The 16827-nt window shown below is 38.7% G+C and overlaps 2 protein-coding genes across 2 annotated transcripts in view; both read right to left on the reverse strand.

The window, feature by feature from the left end:
• Positions 1–7197, reverse strand: part of lypla2 (lysophospholipase 2) — a 14311-nt gene extending 7114 nt beyond the window's left edge. The window contains exons 1-2 of the mRNA XM_078268283.1: positions 7093–7197; positions 2000–2092 (exon numbers count right to left, since the gene is read on the reverse strand). Of these exons, the coding sequence (XP_078124409.1) occupies positions 2000–2077 (78 nt within the window). The 5' untranslated portion in view covers positions 2078–2092; positions 7093–7197. The remainder of the gene's footprint in view (positions 1–1999; positions 2093–7092) is intronic.
• Positions 7198–7915: 718 nt separating this feature from the next.
• Positions 7916–15173, reverse strand: pithd1 (PITH (C-terminal proteasome-interacting domain of thioredoxin-like) domain containing 1). Its single transcript, XM_078268051.1, has 6 exons — positions 14867–15173; positions 13956–13999; positions 13464–13541; positions 12688–12792; positions 11154–11262; positions 7916–9437 (listed from the first exon to the last, which is right to left on the reverse strand). The coding sequence occupies exons 1-6, from the start codon at positions 15143–15145 to the stop codon at positions 9336–9338; spliced, it is 717 nt and encodes a 238-aa protein (XP_078124177.1). The 5' UTR covers positions 15146–15173; the 3' UTR covers positions 7916–9335.
• Between the last annotated feature and the right edge of the window lie 1654 nt (positions 15174–16827).

Genomic DNA, 16827 nt, shown 5'->3' on the forward strand with positions numbered 1-16827 from the left:
GACGAGATCGAGGAGCAACCAGCAGAGCTGCATCCACCGATCTAAGGAACATAGGGAGTCAATAAATCCTTGATTTAATATGATCCTTTGATTTTAACATAATACTGTAAAAGTGATTCGACCATTTTTTTTATTTCAATACGGTACAAAACAGGTAGCCAGTGTAAGTTGACTAGTAGTGGAATAATGTGTGTTACTTAGTGCCTGTTAAAATTCGGGCGGCATCGGTTGGAGAGTCGGAGAGGGGAGCTCTGCCTGAGACCAACCAATGAAGTGCATTTCAGTAGCCCAGGCAAAAATAAATAAAAGCATGTATAACCTGTTATGTAATTTGGAAGGAGATGAAAAAAAAGAAGCTAAAAGAAGCTCTTTAGCTGAAAGCAGCACGACTGAACAACAGTCTTTTTACTTGATCAACAAAACATGAGATCTGAATTTAGTTTCAATAAACCTGCTTTGAACTTGAATTTATCACATTACATCTATCTTGTAGTACACGGTGTACTGCTAAGTGTGCATACTTGTTCCAAAACAGGGAAGAACAGGTGCCAGTAAACACGTCTTGCCAAGATAAGCGCTCACTGCCAGTTTCCACACAAGCGACTCCCCGCTGAGAAACCATGAAAGGGAATAACAACAATTTAGAAAGCTGGAAATTCACTGCTTGTTGGATGGAAATCAGAGACTTTGCTGTATTTGCAGATATCAAAACACTTTCCTTCCATATAGGGTTTGCTGGGATCACTGAGAGTCAGCTTTGATCCTGGCGTTTAACAAATCCCTGCACTCTACCTTACAACAGGTTTTTTTTTTTTTTCTACGCAATGCATCCGCTTACTGTACTGTACTTGTTACTGCTACAGGTGTGGCTTCTCATCACAAAGGAATAGTGTTTATTAGGACTCTTTATTAGGATTTTCAATGTGTACTGCACAAAATTGAATATTTCTACAAATTTTGGAAAAGGAACTTCCCCGCTGGGAAATGGTGCATCTTATCTTAACTGGGTGTTCATTGCTTTTAAAAAGGTCCAATCTGTATTTTTTTTTTTACAAACTTTGGTCCGCTTGAAAACGGGGTTCTCGGTTCGCTTCCAAGTGAACTAGAGTTCGGTTAACTTCAGGTGAGAACGCAATCTGAACCAAATACAGGAGTTGAACCAAAAACTGAGCATTTACTGGCCTGCAATTTCAACCTTGCACACCATTTACGGACTTATGATTTAAGGGATGATAACTTTCAGATCCATAATCTGTTCTGAGCACACATCGCTGGTCGTCTGTGTGTCATCCCCTCTCCTTCTCTCTCTCTCTCCCTCGCTCTCTCACAATGTTCGCCTTCTTCTAAAATATTAGAAACATTAGAGCAGAACTAGAAAACCCAAGACGTTATAAATTTAGTGTTGCTCCGTTATTTCTGAGACCAGAAGTGTCGGCGAGTTTTGGATATTCTGTCCAATAAACAAGCGACCGTCTCAAACGTGCGACATGTGTTCACAGCAGAGATCTTCAACAGGGGGTCCGGGACCCCTAGGGGGGTCCTCAGAGTTACTGCAGGGGGGCCGCCACATTATTGTTCATTTCCTGAAAAGTTTTTTCAAAAAAAATGTCTTAACATGAATCCAACATATTATTAGCAAGTAAATAAATCTGCCTATTTGTGAAAAAGCCCCGCTGAATATTAGGCTTTTTGGCCTATACTGTATGTAAGGTAGTCACTAAAATAGCCATCCACAGATACAGTTCATCCTAAGGATTCAATGTATGTTTAACATTAAAAGATGATTCATAAATCATGCCCATAGTTCTACTGGAAGGTCTGGAGAGGAAGTCAAACTCCCTGTTTCTACACAAGCTTCGAGGCCTCAGAAAACACTCCATCATGAAAGTGTCCTTGAGCTAGACGTCGACATCCATTCCCCACCCATCCTCAACTGCTTAGTGACTGTAAGATGCTCTGAATATAAATACATTTGTGGTGTTTTGTGGTTTCCACTCACCGCTGCAGTCTCCTTTTCCATCCCGGACACTGTCACAGCCTCGGCGAGCAGCGGCACAGACATGTTATTGCCACACATACACTGTAAGAGGTGCTGGAGTCAGAAGAGAGGACAGAAAGCGGCTGTCAGCTGGGTGGGGAAGTACATCAAAATGTTGTCATGTGCATTGGGACCAGACATTTTTGAGTAATTTGCAACAATGACACTATGTTAATAACACACGTTTAAAAATCTGTTCAAACTTTACATATTTTCTTTCTAAAGAGATTAGTCAAGACCCTAATCTTCTGGAGCATTTTCAAGGATTATTTTTTTTTTTATAATACAGAAGGTTGAAATGTATATAAATGCCTGAAATAGCAAGGTTCCCTTAATCACAATAACTGAAATGTGTTAAATTTTCTTTTGCTGAAGTATACAAATATTTACCAAATTCTCTTTCTCCAAACCTGTTGACAAAAGTCAAAGAACTAAATGTTCAAATCACCAGGATGTATTGTAGAGCTTATTCAAAATAGGTTACTTGCAGAAACAAGTCATGGGCAGACTGAGTTGCGTACGGTTGGATCTGTCATGTTGTTTTTGAGGACTAAATGTTTTTTTCTTCCCACTCTGACTAGGATTGGGCATCGAAAACCGATTCCTACTTGGAATCATTTCAAAAATTACGATTCCAGTAGAATCGTTTCTTTATTGGAATCGTTTGGAATCATTTAGAGGATTTGGTTTCAAATCCGATCATCGCTTCCCAATTTAATATAGGCAAGTTTTGGTTTCTGTAGCGGCCAGGCGCTTGTTGTGTTGCAGCCTTGGAGCACAGTAAGCAGCGCTCTACTGTAGTGTGGCTTTATTTTGCATTGAAAAAGCTGTAAAACTGCAAACCACCACTAAATCAAAATAAAACTTTCCTCTTATTTGTGAAAATAGGCATGTGACCCGTTTCAACTCCACCCCTCAAAGAATCGGAATCGAGAATCGATAAGAACCGGAATCGAAAGGAAGAATCGGAATCAGAATTGATAAAATCCAAACGATGCCCATCCCTAACTCTGACAGTTACAACTGCTGCATATCGGTGCAGCCATTCAGTCCACAGACTGAAACAACAAAGCTGAACATACCACTTATACGCACAAACGCATAATGAAGCTGCTGAACCTAAAACAGCAGTCATGAGGTGTGTGTGTGTGTGTGTTTCAGCAAGTGACGGGATTCATTAACTAAATGAAACGCACACCCTGCCCTCTACTGTACCAGCTGCAGACGTCCGTCCCTCTGCACAGTGAGTCAGCCATCGATAACACGCATGAGATCAGGTGGTTGCTGTACAGTAAAGTCGAGCAGTAAAAGCCTTAATGCCCCTTAAGTTTCTGCTGATGTGGTAAAATATGAGGCAAGATGGGACGGGCAAGACAGATGGTGTGCTGCCAGATTGGTAAATAGGCGATGAGGAGACAGGGAAATGTCTGAAACCCAAAGGTTAAAGTGTAAACCTTGAGCAGGATTATACTCTACGGGTGTTAATATTCCTCCGCCGGCATGGCCGAGCAGCTAAATGTCCCGTGCACTGGGTTTGCTCTTTGGCAGGTGATACATTACCATCTGATGGTCATTTTCACAGCTTAAATACATGGAAGTGGACGGTAAATGTGTTATCTAAGCGTCCAAAGTGTGGACAAAAGAAGGTTGTTTTCGCCCTGCATCCTGACCCTTGATAAATGAGTAATAGCTGAATAATAACCGGGCAGGGTTAAGCACCAGGAAATTGTCTCCTTCAGTGCGGTACATAGTCTGCTATGAATCTCAGGAAGAAGGAAAATGTCCACGTGTATAATGTTACATTTACTCCAGTAAGTTTAAGTACAATTCGGTTCTCGTATTTTACTTGAGTATTTCCATTTTATGCTACTTTATGCTTCTACGTCACCACATTTCAGAAAGAAATGTGGTACTTTTTACTGCATTTATCTAACAGCTATAGTTATTATCTACTTTTCAGATTCAGATTTTACATTTAAAAAACATATTAGAAGCTTGTAAAATACAACTATTGTTAAAGATAAAACCAATTGTTCCCAACCTTTTTGACTTGTGTCTAGTTGGGAGCCCTCGTCACATTTCAAATGTCTATGATTTGTCAGACTGATTTCCCCTCTAAACTCCTCAGATGGTTTCGTTTAAATAACTGAGGGCAAAAAAAAGAGGTCAAATTATCCAATATTTCACAAAAGAAACTATGTATTAGAACTTTGTTCTTCTTTCCTGCCGTTGCTCATGTTATATTATGTGCTGTCATGTGTGGTTGTTGATGTTCTTTTATGCTCCTGTGCAAAGCAAATTCCCCTAGGCTAGGGGCAATAAAGGTTTCATTCATTCATTCAATCATCTTGTGACCCCTTCAGATTTATCTTGTGACCCTTTGGAGGGGCCTGCTTCTAGGTTGGAAACTACCGGACTTAACTGCCTACATAAACTGTATATAAAGTAGTTAAAATAGCCCCACCTTGAGCAGCTGCAACACTAAAATACTGCTTAAACATTGATGCATCAGTATCAATGATCTAATAATATATAAATAACAAGGGCCATGTTTCTGCAGAACCACTATTTTGCTTTTGCTGATAATAGTCCTGTACGTTTACTTAAGCAGGATTTTAAATGCAGGACTTTTATTTGTAATGGAGTAAACAGTGGTGTTGGTACTTTAACTTAAGTTAAAGATGTGAGTACTTCTTCCAGCACAGAATGCTTTGGCACGAACATAATTTGATGTGATTAAAATGTGCATCACAAGATGAATATGTAAATTCATTGTCACCTAATTCTAATTCAGTGTTAAATCCCTTCTTTTTTTTTAAACAAATATAATTCAGATGCACTGCAGCCCCGAGTGGGAACAGACAGAGCCACATAGATAATATGACTGAAAGCACACCACACAAAAAGAGGAGTGAAAGAAAGAAAGAGATAATAAGATGTTGGATGACAGAGATGGAGGAGTGCAGGAACATCGGACAATCTGCTCGAATAAGCTCTCTAAACATGCTGGCATATGCAAAGAGGCGAATAATTACTTTCATACCCCTTTTTTTCCTCCACCTGTTATTGTTTAGCAGATATACAATGACCCGTAACCCTGTACCAGCATAAAACAACTGTGTGGGTTTTCAAAGCACGCTCTAAGAAACAATGGCTCACTCTTTATGCCTCTGGAGGAGGCTGGTGGTTAAAAATAGTATTATGTGTGTACAAGCATCTCGTCCAGATCAGGTCTTTAAAAACTTAAAACAGGACATGTTCCACAAATTCAGTTGAATCTATGACTTGGAGTTTCTAGCCGTCCACTCCTTAAACAACTGAATGGATGATTATTAATGCTTCCTTTTTTTTCCCACGGCCCTTTGCCAGTAATGATGAATATTTAAGCCATGTATGGAATGCACCAAATACATGTTCATCACCAGGGAAGCCTTAAAAACTTATGAGATATCTTAAGTTTTCTCCTGATGTCAACGGCTGTGATTAGAGCTGTGACGATTATTTTCATTACCTATGAATTATGTTTAATCGATTGATGTATAAAATGTCAGAAAAAATGCATGTGAAAACGGCAAGTTCTCAGAGCCCATGGTAAGATCTAAAATGTACTTCTTTTGTCTGATAAGCAGCCTAAAATTCACAAATGCTGAATATGAAATGAATATATAAAGAGAGAAAAGCTGGAAAACCTCACATAAGCTAAACTAGAAGCAGAGAATGTTGCATTTTTGTTGTCAGAAATAAATTAAGCAATTACCTGCCCATAAATACTTGCTGTTACAGGTTGATTTAGGAGATACAGCTGATTGATATAAATATGGATACTGTCAAGTGATCGTGGATATCATCTTGGTCATCTTGATATCTTGATTTAGAGTATATCAAAAGGCTGTGTTGTAGTTAAGTGATCCTTACTTAATTGTGACAGAGCACCAAATATTGTCAGAGGATTGAAAAATGTAGGCTAAGTCAATAGTAAATGCTTAGGGTTACTTTTAGGTGACAAACCACGAAAAGAAGAAAAAAAACGCTGCCTGTGTTGCAGCCAACTTAAAGCACGAGTCTTCATTCTGCATGACTCCAATTACATTTAAGTCAAACACACACAACTGAGTCGTGCTGCAGTCTGTGTGTGTGGAGCTATACAGTCAACGGTGTGGACGTTAAGCGGCTGAACAAACTCACTAAAACCAGGCTGCTGCATTCAGACAGCTCTTTGCTCAATGGCTACGGATGGCTGGCAAACAACAGGATAATATGCGGCACTGAGTGACAGGCATCCACCTTCCTCCTCCTCCCATACACACATACACACATACACACACACACACACACACACACACACACACACACACACACACACACACACACAATCTACCAGCAGCAGAAAACCCTGCTCTCCGCCTGCTGCTGATGGAGGTTAATAACTCGGCTACTACTTAGCTGATGTAGAAACCCACCGCTATCAAGAAAGCAAAGTGAAAACAGTTAGGTTAAAAAGGTTATATAAATAGAATGAGTATCGGTAGTTGAAGCAGAGGAAGCGGGTGGTGGGGGAGGAAGGAGACAATAAATGGTTGAAGCTTAGCTATGTTATTCGACCCATCAACCTCAGTAGTGATGGCATTCAGCAGAGCAAAGCCTCTGCTGCCCCAAAAAAGACTCCCAACCCTCACCCTCGGATTTAATCTTGGTTTAGCTGGCCACACACACACACACACACACACACACACACACACACACACACACACACACACACACACACACACACACACACACACACAGCTACACAATAACCGGGGCAAGTGGTAGTAGAGCTGCTAGCTGACGTCGCGCACACATACACACACATTAATTGTTTTGTCTTCTGCCGGTGCCTCTCTTCGTCTACCTCAGGATAACGTTGCGATTAAAATGTGGACCTCTAACAAGGGCCGTTTTTTAGAAGACACTTTAAGCAACAAAATACTTCAAAAAGAATCAGTTTGGACCAGGATAAAGTGGTTAAATATTATATCTGCCGCCCGCTAGCTAATACATATGCATACACTTACCGCTTGCTGTCCCAGTTCGCGACGGAACGGAACTTCCGGTACTGGCCGCACAGAAGCAGGGGGCGGGGACCATAGGCGGGGACAGAGCGTAGGGACGTCATCACATATAGCAACCGTAGATACCATTTTCTTCCCTCTTAAAATACAAATATAATCGATTTATCTTGATAGGCCTATATGATCATTATACAGTTGATCAAGTCAAGTGAACTATATTTACTACTTTACTTTATACTACTTGTTACCTTATACTTCAACTCCACAACATTTCAGAGGCAACTTTTACTCCACTACATATTTTGACAGTGATATTACAGGTTGCTTTTCAGATTCGGATTTTACATTCAAAACATATGACATGATAAACGTTTTTGATAACAGTACAATATTTTGAAGTGCACACTATTTAATATTTCATATTTGCACATATCATTTTACTAGAGGGGGCAACAAAGTATAATACTGCACATTGTAGTTAAGTATGTGACAAATAACTTTAAACTCGAAACAATATTAGTGGTCCAATATGATAAGACAACACTGACAGGGACTATTCTGCATAATAATAGATTTTACTTTTAATCCTTCAAGAACATTTTTTTGAATATAATTGAATGCAGTATTTTTACAGTTTTGTATTGCTTTTCATTTGGTTAATGATCTGAGAATGGTTTCTGCCAGAGTCAACATACATGTAAAAATAATAATAGAATAATAAAAATAATACTTTGTTGTCTTGTTTTGTTTGAACTAACTCCTAACTCCTTCAAATACTAAAAAAGGCCAAGAAAGTATAAAACACATGAATATCGTAGTGTCAAACTGTAGTTTCAATAACACTTTATTTCTATTTCGTCTGATGTGCTGACAGCATTGACCAATGGTATTAATGACTTCTGTAGATTATTATATTAGAGTCAGATGTGACACTGTATTTGTGAAGACACTCCAACTGACTATTTGCTTCTAAAAAAAATAAATCAGAAAACATACCATGTGAGCTAATGAAATTAACATATATATCTACATCAACCATAAAATCATGGAGCTTACATTATATTGTATGTGAAACATTTCAGGACACTGTTAAGCATAAAAAATAAAAATAAATTCCATTTTGCTTTATTTTTTAATTATAGCAACACAGGTTTTCTAACTGATTGTCCTCCACACTGAGCTTACACATTCCCATAAATGCGCTCACAGGCTGCCGCTGACTACATGACGCACTGCTATCAATGAAATCAAGGATGACATAACGGCATATGTGGAACACAAATAGATTGTTTTTAGGGAGTGAAATGTTGGTATGTTTGTATTAAAGTGTTATTGTAGAAGAATCACAGTTCAGCCTGTTAGAGTGGACCTCTACTGCAGTAAGCCTTGGATTTGTTCCAAGACTGAGTCTCTATACTTCATACGGACTTCCTCGACTCCACTCACCTCACCTCGCTCTCCCTCAGATGACAGCCAATGTACTTAATTAAGTGTGTCAACACATCATGCAGCTGGCGGGAATTCATCTCATCACAGAGATAAACTGAGGAAAGACAAATAGAGCATTTTGGACTATAGAAAGACACCCATCTAAGATTTAATAATCACATAACAAACCACTAGGTGGCAGAAAATACGGTATCTAGCACTAGTTAGTGAACCATGTGTTGGCTTTGAAAAAGGCAAATAATATAGTTTTATAAGCATGATATGAATTTCTAGGCATTCAAATTGTTTTATTTTCTGTGTTTCAGCAGAGTATTGTTTTTTTTGCAGATGTCTGAGAGCAAATTCATTTTCTTCACGTCTTAAATCTAAAAGCATTGTGTGAATTATGAATCCTGGGTGTTAATATGGCAACCAAAGTCTTAAATGAATCAAAACGTACCATCACTTGGTTTATGCCCAGCCTTTTGTTTTTTATTTAAGAGTAGCTGAAGCTTTATTGAAGTGGTGGAACAGATAACAACAGACTTTATCTGAGTGTCAAATGTTTCATGCATTTATTATTAAGTTTTTTGCCCACATTAAGCCTTCACTCTTTATTGCCATAGAAAGCAGAGCAACAACTTGGCACTCTGAGACACACCTGAAGCTCTCTGGTCTTCAGATTTCAGTGCTCAGTTCTGGTCGAGCTCAACCAACCTGCCGCTACACAGCGTTGAACTCATCTTTGACTTTTTGTCAGCAGACACCACTGAAACCTCTCCTCCTTCTCCTCTTCCTCCCAACTCTCTAAAGCTTCTTCAAGAAATGAAGTTGGTTTGTGGGATGATGCTCTCCACTTTGTGATCTGCAGGGTTTGCTGATGCCTCGTAGTTACAGATCGTCACTTCATGTCTGTGAGCCTAAAAGGCAAACAGAGAAAAACAAATTGGCTTACAGCACAGCACAAACATTCATAGACATTTGTTTTTTGGTTATCATGTCAACTTAATTAATTTAAATAAAATGGGAGAATTCTAAAAAGTTGACCATATCAGGGCTGCAACTAACTAGATTATACTAAAGATTGCATCCCACATTATTATTTTATTTGGTCTATAAAAATGTCAGAAAACAGTGAGTAACAAAAGAATTTGTTACAAAGAATAGTAACAAACTGAATAATACGAGTGACTCACAAAACTGTAATTTCTCTGAGAAGCCCAGACATCAAGTTTCAAGAGAGTGACAACAAAGATTCAAAGACCTAAAATGCACCAGAAAATATGGTACAAACAGGACCTTAATCCAGCTAAACCTACTGTATGAATGCTTGCAACATGCATGCTCGTTGCTATTCTGAGCTGTGGGGCAAAGTGGTGACCCATTATTTAATTAGCAAGAAGACAGAATTAATATTCAAAATAATGGGGGAAAATGTCATGTTTTGATTAAGCTACAGTAAACGTAAACAGCTTTGTGAAGAGCTAAAACAGCTGCCACCACAACAGCATTGTATCAACTGACAGACATGCAAGGGCAATTTATAGGATGGAAAGGAAACTGAAGTAACAACATAGAGATACTAAAATATTTTGGGACAAAATCTGCTGTCCTTGGGATAAAAGATGAGTCAAAATAAAACTAATTTCAAAGTAGTTATGATCTGACGCACACAAGGCAAACCAACCATGGAAGAGCCGGGGGAAAAAAAACAAAACAATGTCTACCAGTTCATCTGTCCTGGAAACACTGGACTCTGACTAAATTCCTACATGTAGGAACACATAGAAGATTAATAACGTCCGACTGGAAAGAAATACAACCCGTGCTAGTTTATTAGGTCCACCTAGCCTAAACATATGCAGTCTAATACAGCAGACCTGCAATCAAATCCTACCTTCATAAAAGGTTATGTTTATTTTTTGTCTGTGTGTTCTATCCAAGAGCCATTATGTTGCCCACTGCTGGAATCAGCTTCCGCTGGATCTAAGGCAAGCACCAACTGAAATCATTTTAAAATCTAAGTTAAAGACTGTTCTCTTCTCCAGAGCTTTTAATTAGTCTCATTTTATGGTACTTTTAATTGCTTAATTATTTTTGTTTTAAACTTTGTTGTACCTTTATAAAATGTGTCTTTTCATGTATCTCATTGTATATATTTTTTGTTAGTTTTTTTGCCTGTAAAGCACTCTGAATGACCTCTGTGTATGAGAAGGTGCTCTATGGGAGCCTGGTTAGCTCACCTGGTAGAGCAGGCGCCCATATATAGAGGTTTACTCCTCGAGCGACTCCGCCCTGCAGCCGTTTGCTGCATGTCATTCCCCTCCCCTCTCTCCCCTTTCATGTCTTCAGCTGTCCTACATAAATAAAAAGGCCTAAAATGCCCCCAAAAAAATCATCTTTAAAAAAAACAAAGAAGGTGCTCTATAAATAAATTTGCCTTGCCTTGAGAGGTACAATACAACTTTATGGTGATTCTGGAGGATGCTGATAAACTGTATTGTTTTACTGAGAGGTGTTTCTAATATTTAGTCTACCCTTATGATATCTACAACATTATTAAAAAGGTATGTTAGATGATCAGAGATTAGAGAACAAACTAAGACAGGATTCAGCAATTCTTTTCAAAGACTGACCTCCGAGTATTCTCCCCTCAGACCGATGTAGTAGACCCTGGTGCTCTCTGCTCCAAAGTTCTTTGAGATGTGGATGGAGAGGTGCTGAACATTGGAAAAACGAGCGATCCTGAAAATCGTGACACAACGGGAGAGACACATCGGTTTGAGACAACAGCTTGGGAAATGCATTCACACTCAAAAGAAGCAATGCTGGACTGTAGTGACACTTTAGCAAGAAGGAAGGAGGAATTAACCATGTTCATCCTGAGCTATGGCATGTTGTGAGTGTAAATGTAATAGAAAACACAGAGTGACACACAAGTAGAGACAAGCATGACATACTGAGACAAACAGAAAGAAAAACAGAGAGCTGGTTCCACTTGTGTTTTGAACGCTTCTTTGACCAAATCGCAAAGACTGGATTTCACTGGCATCACGTCATCAAGTATCTTACATACAAGCTACATTACTTTATCACTTCTCTATCTCATTGTCTTGTCTTCTCAATCATGAGCACATCTAAAAGCCTTCGGAATTGGCTTTGGAGCATTTCACAGTAAAGTGACCAGGCAGACTTGTCACTTAAAGTGTAAGTCAGGTGACAGGACCCTAGGTCATGCTTTCTGGTCTTGCCCCAAGCTCAACAGTTTCTGGGATGACACTGGTATGGACACAGCAAAATGGGTTTTCCTAAGAGAGTGGAAATTAGTTTCCCCTTCTTGCTTTAAAAAAAATAGCTAAATGAGCTGGTTTCTTGTCCACACCTTGAAGAAATTTACTATACTCTGTCCATTGCCCAACGCAAGTTTCTTAAGATCTGGGGACCCTTTATTGAACATATTAGGAGGGAGAGGTGTCAACCTGGGAACTAACTGTATCGGACAGTACCGGTTCCACGGACTGTATTTCTGACCTTCAAGCTACTCAGTTTTCTCAATTTCAGTCTCTTCTTATACGAATTAACATGCACATGTTCACATTTTCTGTGAGCTGACAGTTTATTTTTTGTTCTACTCCTTTATATCTATTTGTTCGTTTTAGTTTTTTGTGTTCTAAAAAAACAAAAATGTAATAGATAAAATATATTGAAAAAAAAAGCTGAATTGTGTAACACTCGTGCCAATAAAAAGGTACAATCAACAGTGTATTTTAGAGTGCATCTTACTGTACTGTTAACAGTCTTTGTTTGTCGTGACCCTGTGTGTTGCCTTTTTGCCTGCTGTAGGCTTTTAAACAACCGTCTTCCTGTTAGCTTTGTCAGCAGTGAGCTGGTCGTGGCTCAGCAGTGTCCAGCTAGCAGCCATGACTTGGGACAGACGTACCAAAAATCACGACAACTAACAGCAGCGAGAAACTAAAGAACAAGCATGCGACAAAACAAGACCGACGACAAATGTGACTTTTTAAACTGCAGATGTCTTGAATGCACTGCCTGCTTGATCAGCAGCACCCAAAGCAGCTGGGAAGTGTTGATTTGGGAACCTGATGGGAGTAACAGTTCCTGCTCAAAGGCAGAAAGTTGCTGAGGAGAAAAAACTGGTCATTCTCTCACTTTGTTGGGTACTCCAGCTCAGCGACAGGGTCTCTATTGAGTCTAAAGGCTTGTTCAGGTTCTCTGCCGGTGTCATCGAAGGACATCTGAGGGATGTTCTTGTACCTACAATGTAAAATAAGTTCATTTAATGTCATTTAGTGAGTGAAGGGATAGAAGCACTTTGACTGCAGATCAGTTTATTTTCTTAAAAGTTTTTTTTTTTTATTTATTTTTTTTTTTAAATGGGACTTAAAATCACAACACTCCTTTTTGTATGATGTAGACAATGAACTTATAAAGGGTTAAGGGGGTTTAAGACACAAACCATGCAAAGTCCCCAGTTCGAATCTGGCTGAGTTTTGTTGTGTTACCTCCTTGCCACCTTATCAAAAGCCTGTTCAAGGCAAGTTATTCCACCTCACTGTTCTGAATTAAAAAAGGTACAAACACGGAATGGAGGGACAGAGCTGTTCTGCCGCTAAGCCGGCAGAGGAGGTAGTAACAGAGCCCAACGGACGTCTGTGTAAAAGGGACAGCTGGCATGGCGGGACTACACGCAAACACACACTAGATGCTGTTGTGTTACACGCCTCTTTTGATTTCAGAAAGCTGGCATGCTATCTAAAAATCACATATGGCATCACATGGCACATATGCCAGTGTTCAGTGGTTTCAGTGTTGTTTGGTTCAGTGTATTAAAAGAGAAAAGCCGGCGTAATGACATATCTTCTTTACGGCAGTATTGCGGAATCACTGTGTAAACGGGGCTAAAGAAGCAGTGAAAAGACACTCACAGTCGAACCTCGGCTGGATGCGAGTCGTCATTTTCTCCAGAGATGATGATGCCTTTCAGCTTAACGCTGCCTGTAAAACTGAAAGAGATGATACATAAATCCTTCGCTGCTATCTTTGACATGACAGGGCAAAATCACAAAGAGACGCTATCAGGACATAAAAAAACAGGGACGCTGTAAAGGAAAAGAAGTTATCACAAGAAGATGAATGGTGAATTATGAAAAACCAAAACTGAAATTAGAACCAGAAACGTTTTGGGTCTGAAACTACAGAAAAATAACATCAAGAGCTCATCTTATTATTTATATTATTGCTGAAGAAAATCCTTGTTACCAACTGTACATACCAACACATTTCATAATTTTAATTTATGTGTTACCATCTACAAGTGTGCTTTTTTAATAATTGCGTTTACAGGCAGCATACAATTTGTTCATTGAGAAGAAAAGGATAAAGTTCAGGCTAATTATGATGATGATTTTAGGACTTACGGGATGTTGAACAGCAGCTCTTCATCTGCGTCACTCTCGACATACTAAAAGAAAAACAAGTGTGAATCCTTTGTGAGCAATCAGAGTTGCAGCAGCAATAAAACAACACACGGCCCTTCTGAGTTATACGAAGGGTTCATTTCCAAAAGCAGATATCTTCGTTTTATTCATCTTCCTAAATCGTTTTTTGTGCAAGGCAGGGAAGAAACTGGTGGTGGATTGTTTTGATAAGATACCCCTCCTTTTTTCATGAATCATGCTTTTTTTTTTTTTTATTGTGCACTTAAAGTGATATCCATCAAACTGATGTTGATTTAATATTTTAAGAATGGCTGGTCGTATTTGTATTTGCAAATTAACTCTTCATATATTAAATTATAAGATTATAAACAGTGATGCACCATTGGATAAATAGCTTTTACTGACGCAGGTGGTAATGGTTGAGCTAGTTTAACTCCCTTACCTCTTTAACAATTCATTGCATTTATAAATTCTATAAATCTTATGTGGGAATTAGGTCATTAGTTACTGTCAAATAAATGTAGTGAAGCAAAAAGTACAATATCTGCCTCTGAACTGTAATGGAGCGTAACATAAAAATACCTCAAACATACAGTAGTTGAATAAATGTACTTTCACCACTGGATTTCAACCATATTGCTAAGCCCTAATAAGTAAAGTAAATAACATGACTGCAGCCTCGTGTGATTTGGCAAACCTCAGTGAAATCAATAAAGTTTTGTTTGACTTGATAACTGCGCAGTCCCACAGTGAGGCTCCGCGAAAAGAGAAGCCCCAAAAACCTGCAGTCTCATCCGGCACAGATGCAGGGAAACCCCGTATAACTTATATGGGTATTTGGGACACAGACAGAATAACTGACCGGGGTAGAAGCTCTGTACGGCTGTTACCTTATCCCGCTCGTTCCGTTGATCCCACGGTTTGAACACCAGCTTCCCATCCCCGTCTCTGCTCTCGTTCAAGCACTGCAGCTTCTCCAGGTCGATCCGCCGGTACAATCCGTACTCCAGGCCCCTCTCCGCGGGCTCGTGTTCCGCCTCGCACCCGCAGCCGTGCCCGTGTCCATGACCGTGTCCGGACATCGTGGTGGAGTTCAAAAACGCTACTTTAGCTCGGACAAACCTTATGTACAAACCTGCATGAACAGCAAAACACCAAACACAAGTCATGTGCTTTCTGATTGGCTCGCAGTTCTTACCACCAACGTCAATACTGTCGCAAACCGTTTACAAGTGTCGTAAGTAAAAGCCACAAAAAAAGAAAAGAAATTGTCCTACATATGGTCCTACACATAGACAGTATATAAGAAGGTCGTACACTGTTTTATACGGTGTCTGTTCCTACACAGATAAAGTTGTGCACTAATTCAAATGAATGCATCCTGCATGTTGTTCGGGTCTGTGGGTTATGGTATGAAAATTATGGTATTTATTATTTCTTCTAACTCAAACTCATTGGCCTTGGCTCATTTTCTGTGAAGAACATGAACACTAACTTATTTTCAATGACTGCACACACAGTACACCCCCCTACACATAACTATTACATATGAGGTGTTCAGGTCTACTGGACCCGAGTGTAATAATTGTAGGTGCTATGAAACTATGTTGTCTTTCTGCACCTGCTATTCCCACACAAAGTTACAAAATTGTTACATTTCAAGCACAATAACAACAAGAAATAAGCACCAATAATGATCAAAAATCTTGTTTCTATTTTTTTTTAACCTTTTTTATAATTGAATTTCCTTGTTTTCTCACAAAAAAACGAATATGATCATATATGTGATCTCACAGGGGTAAATGGCAAATGTTAACCATAAATGATGTATATATCATTGGTAATTGAGCTAAAGTAAACATCTGTATTTTTACATATATGCTTATGGCTGTATTGATTTAAAAGCCTAATGTGATGGGTCCATCAGACCCGAGAACATTGGCTGTGTAACAAAAATATGAACACCTTACAAGGGTTAATGAGCTATTATGTATTTTACATGTAAATCTAATTGGCTAAATAGGGTAAAAGTACAATATTTGACCTGCAACTATCTGGTATAAACCCATGAAAAAAGTAAGCAGTTCCTGTGGGCGAATAAGTATTTAGATCTTTCACAAAAAGTATATAAGTGAAAGTATAGCAATATTACAGTGCAAGTAAAAGCCATGCATTCAAACTCTTAAGCATTAATCCCACAATGGGGAGATTCACACATTTTTTTTTAATCTTAAAAAGCATTAGATTAAAAAAATTCTTTGAGTACCTAAAGTAAAATTAGTCCTTATGCTTAATGGCCCATTTCAGATTCACTATACTCATGGATTATAATTATTGATGCATTAATGTGTACATCACTTTTGCAGCTGGTAGTTTGAACTCATTTTAATTACTTTATATACTGCTGTGTAGCTTAATCTGTAATCATATATCACGATTATTTAACTCATTTCTATTTTGTATTAATAATCTCAATCTGCAAAGTAACAAATAACTAAAGCTGTCAAATATAAATAATAAAACGGTGGAGTAGAAAGTAGCATACAATGGAAATACTCAAGTACAAGTATTTCAAAATTATACTTTAGTACAGCTGAGTAAATGTACTCAGTTATCTTTTATCCTTCTCAGATTGTTTCATTTGTAGTATCAATCTTGTAACCCCTCAGATTTATATTGGGACCCTATGGAAGGTTCTGGCCCCCAGTTTGAGAATCACTTCCCTAAAATATAAAACTGCACAACCTTCGAATACTGGCTTATTAAATGTAATGGAAGCTATAACCACTAAACAGATACCATCTATTTACATTCTGGACGTTAATGATAAGAGATATTTGAAACAAGGAAA

This window comes from Sander vitreus, chromosome 14, assembly GCF_031162955.1.
Source record: "Sander vitreus isolate 19-12246 chromosome 14, sanVit1, whole genome shotgun sequence".
Classification (NCBI taxonomy): domain Eukaryota; kingdom Metazoa; phylum Chordata; class Actinopteri; order Perciformes; family Percidae; genus Sander; species Sander vitreus.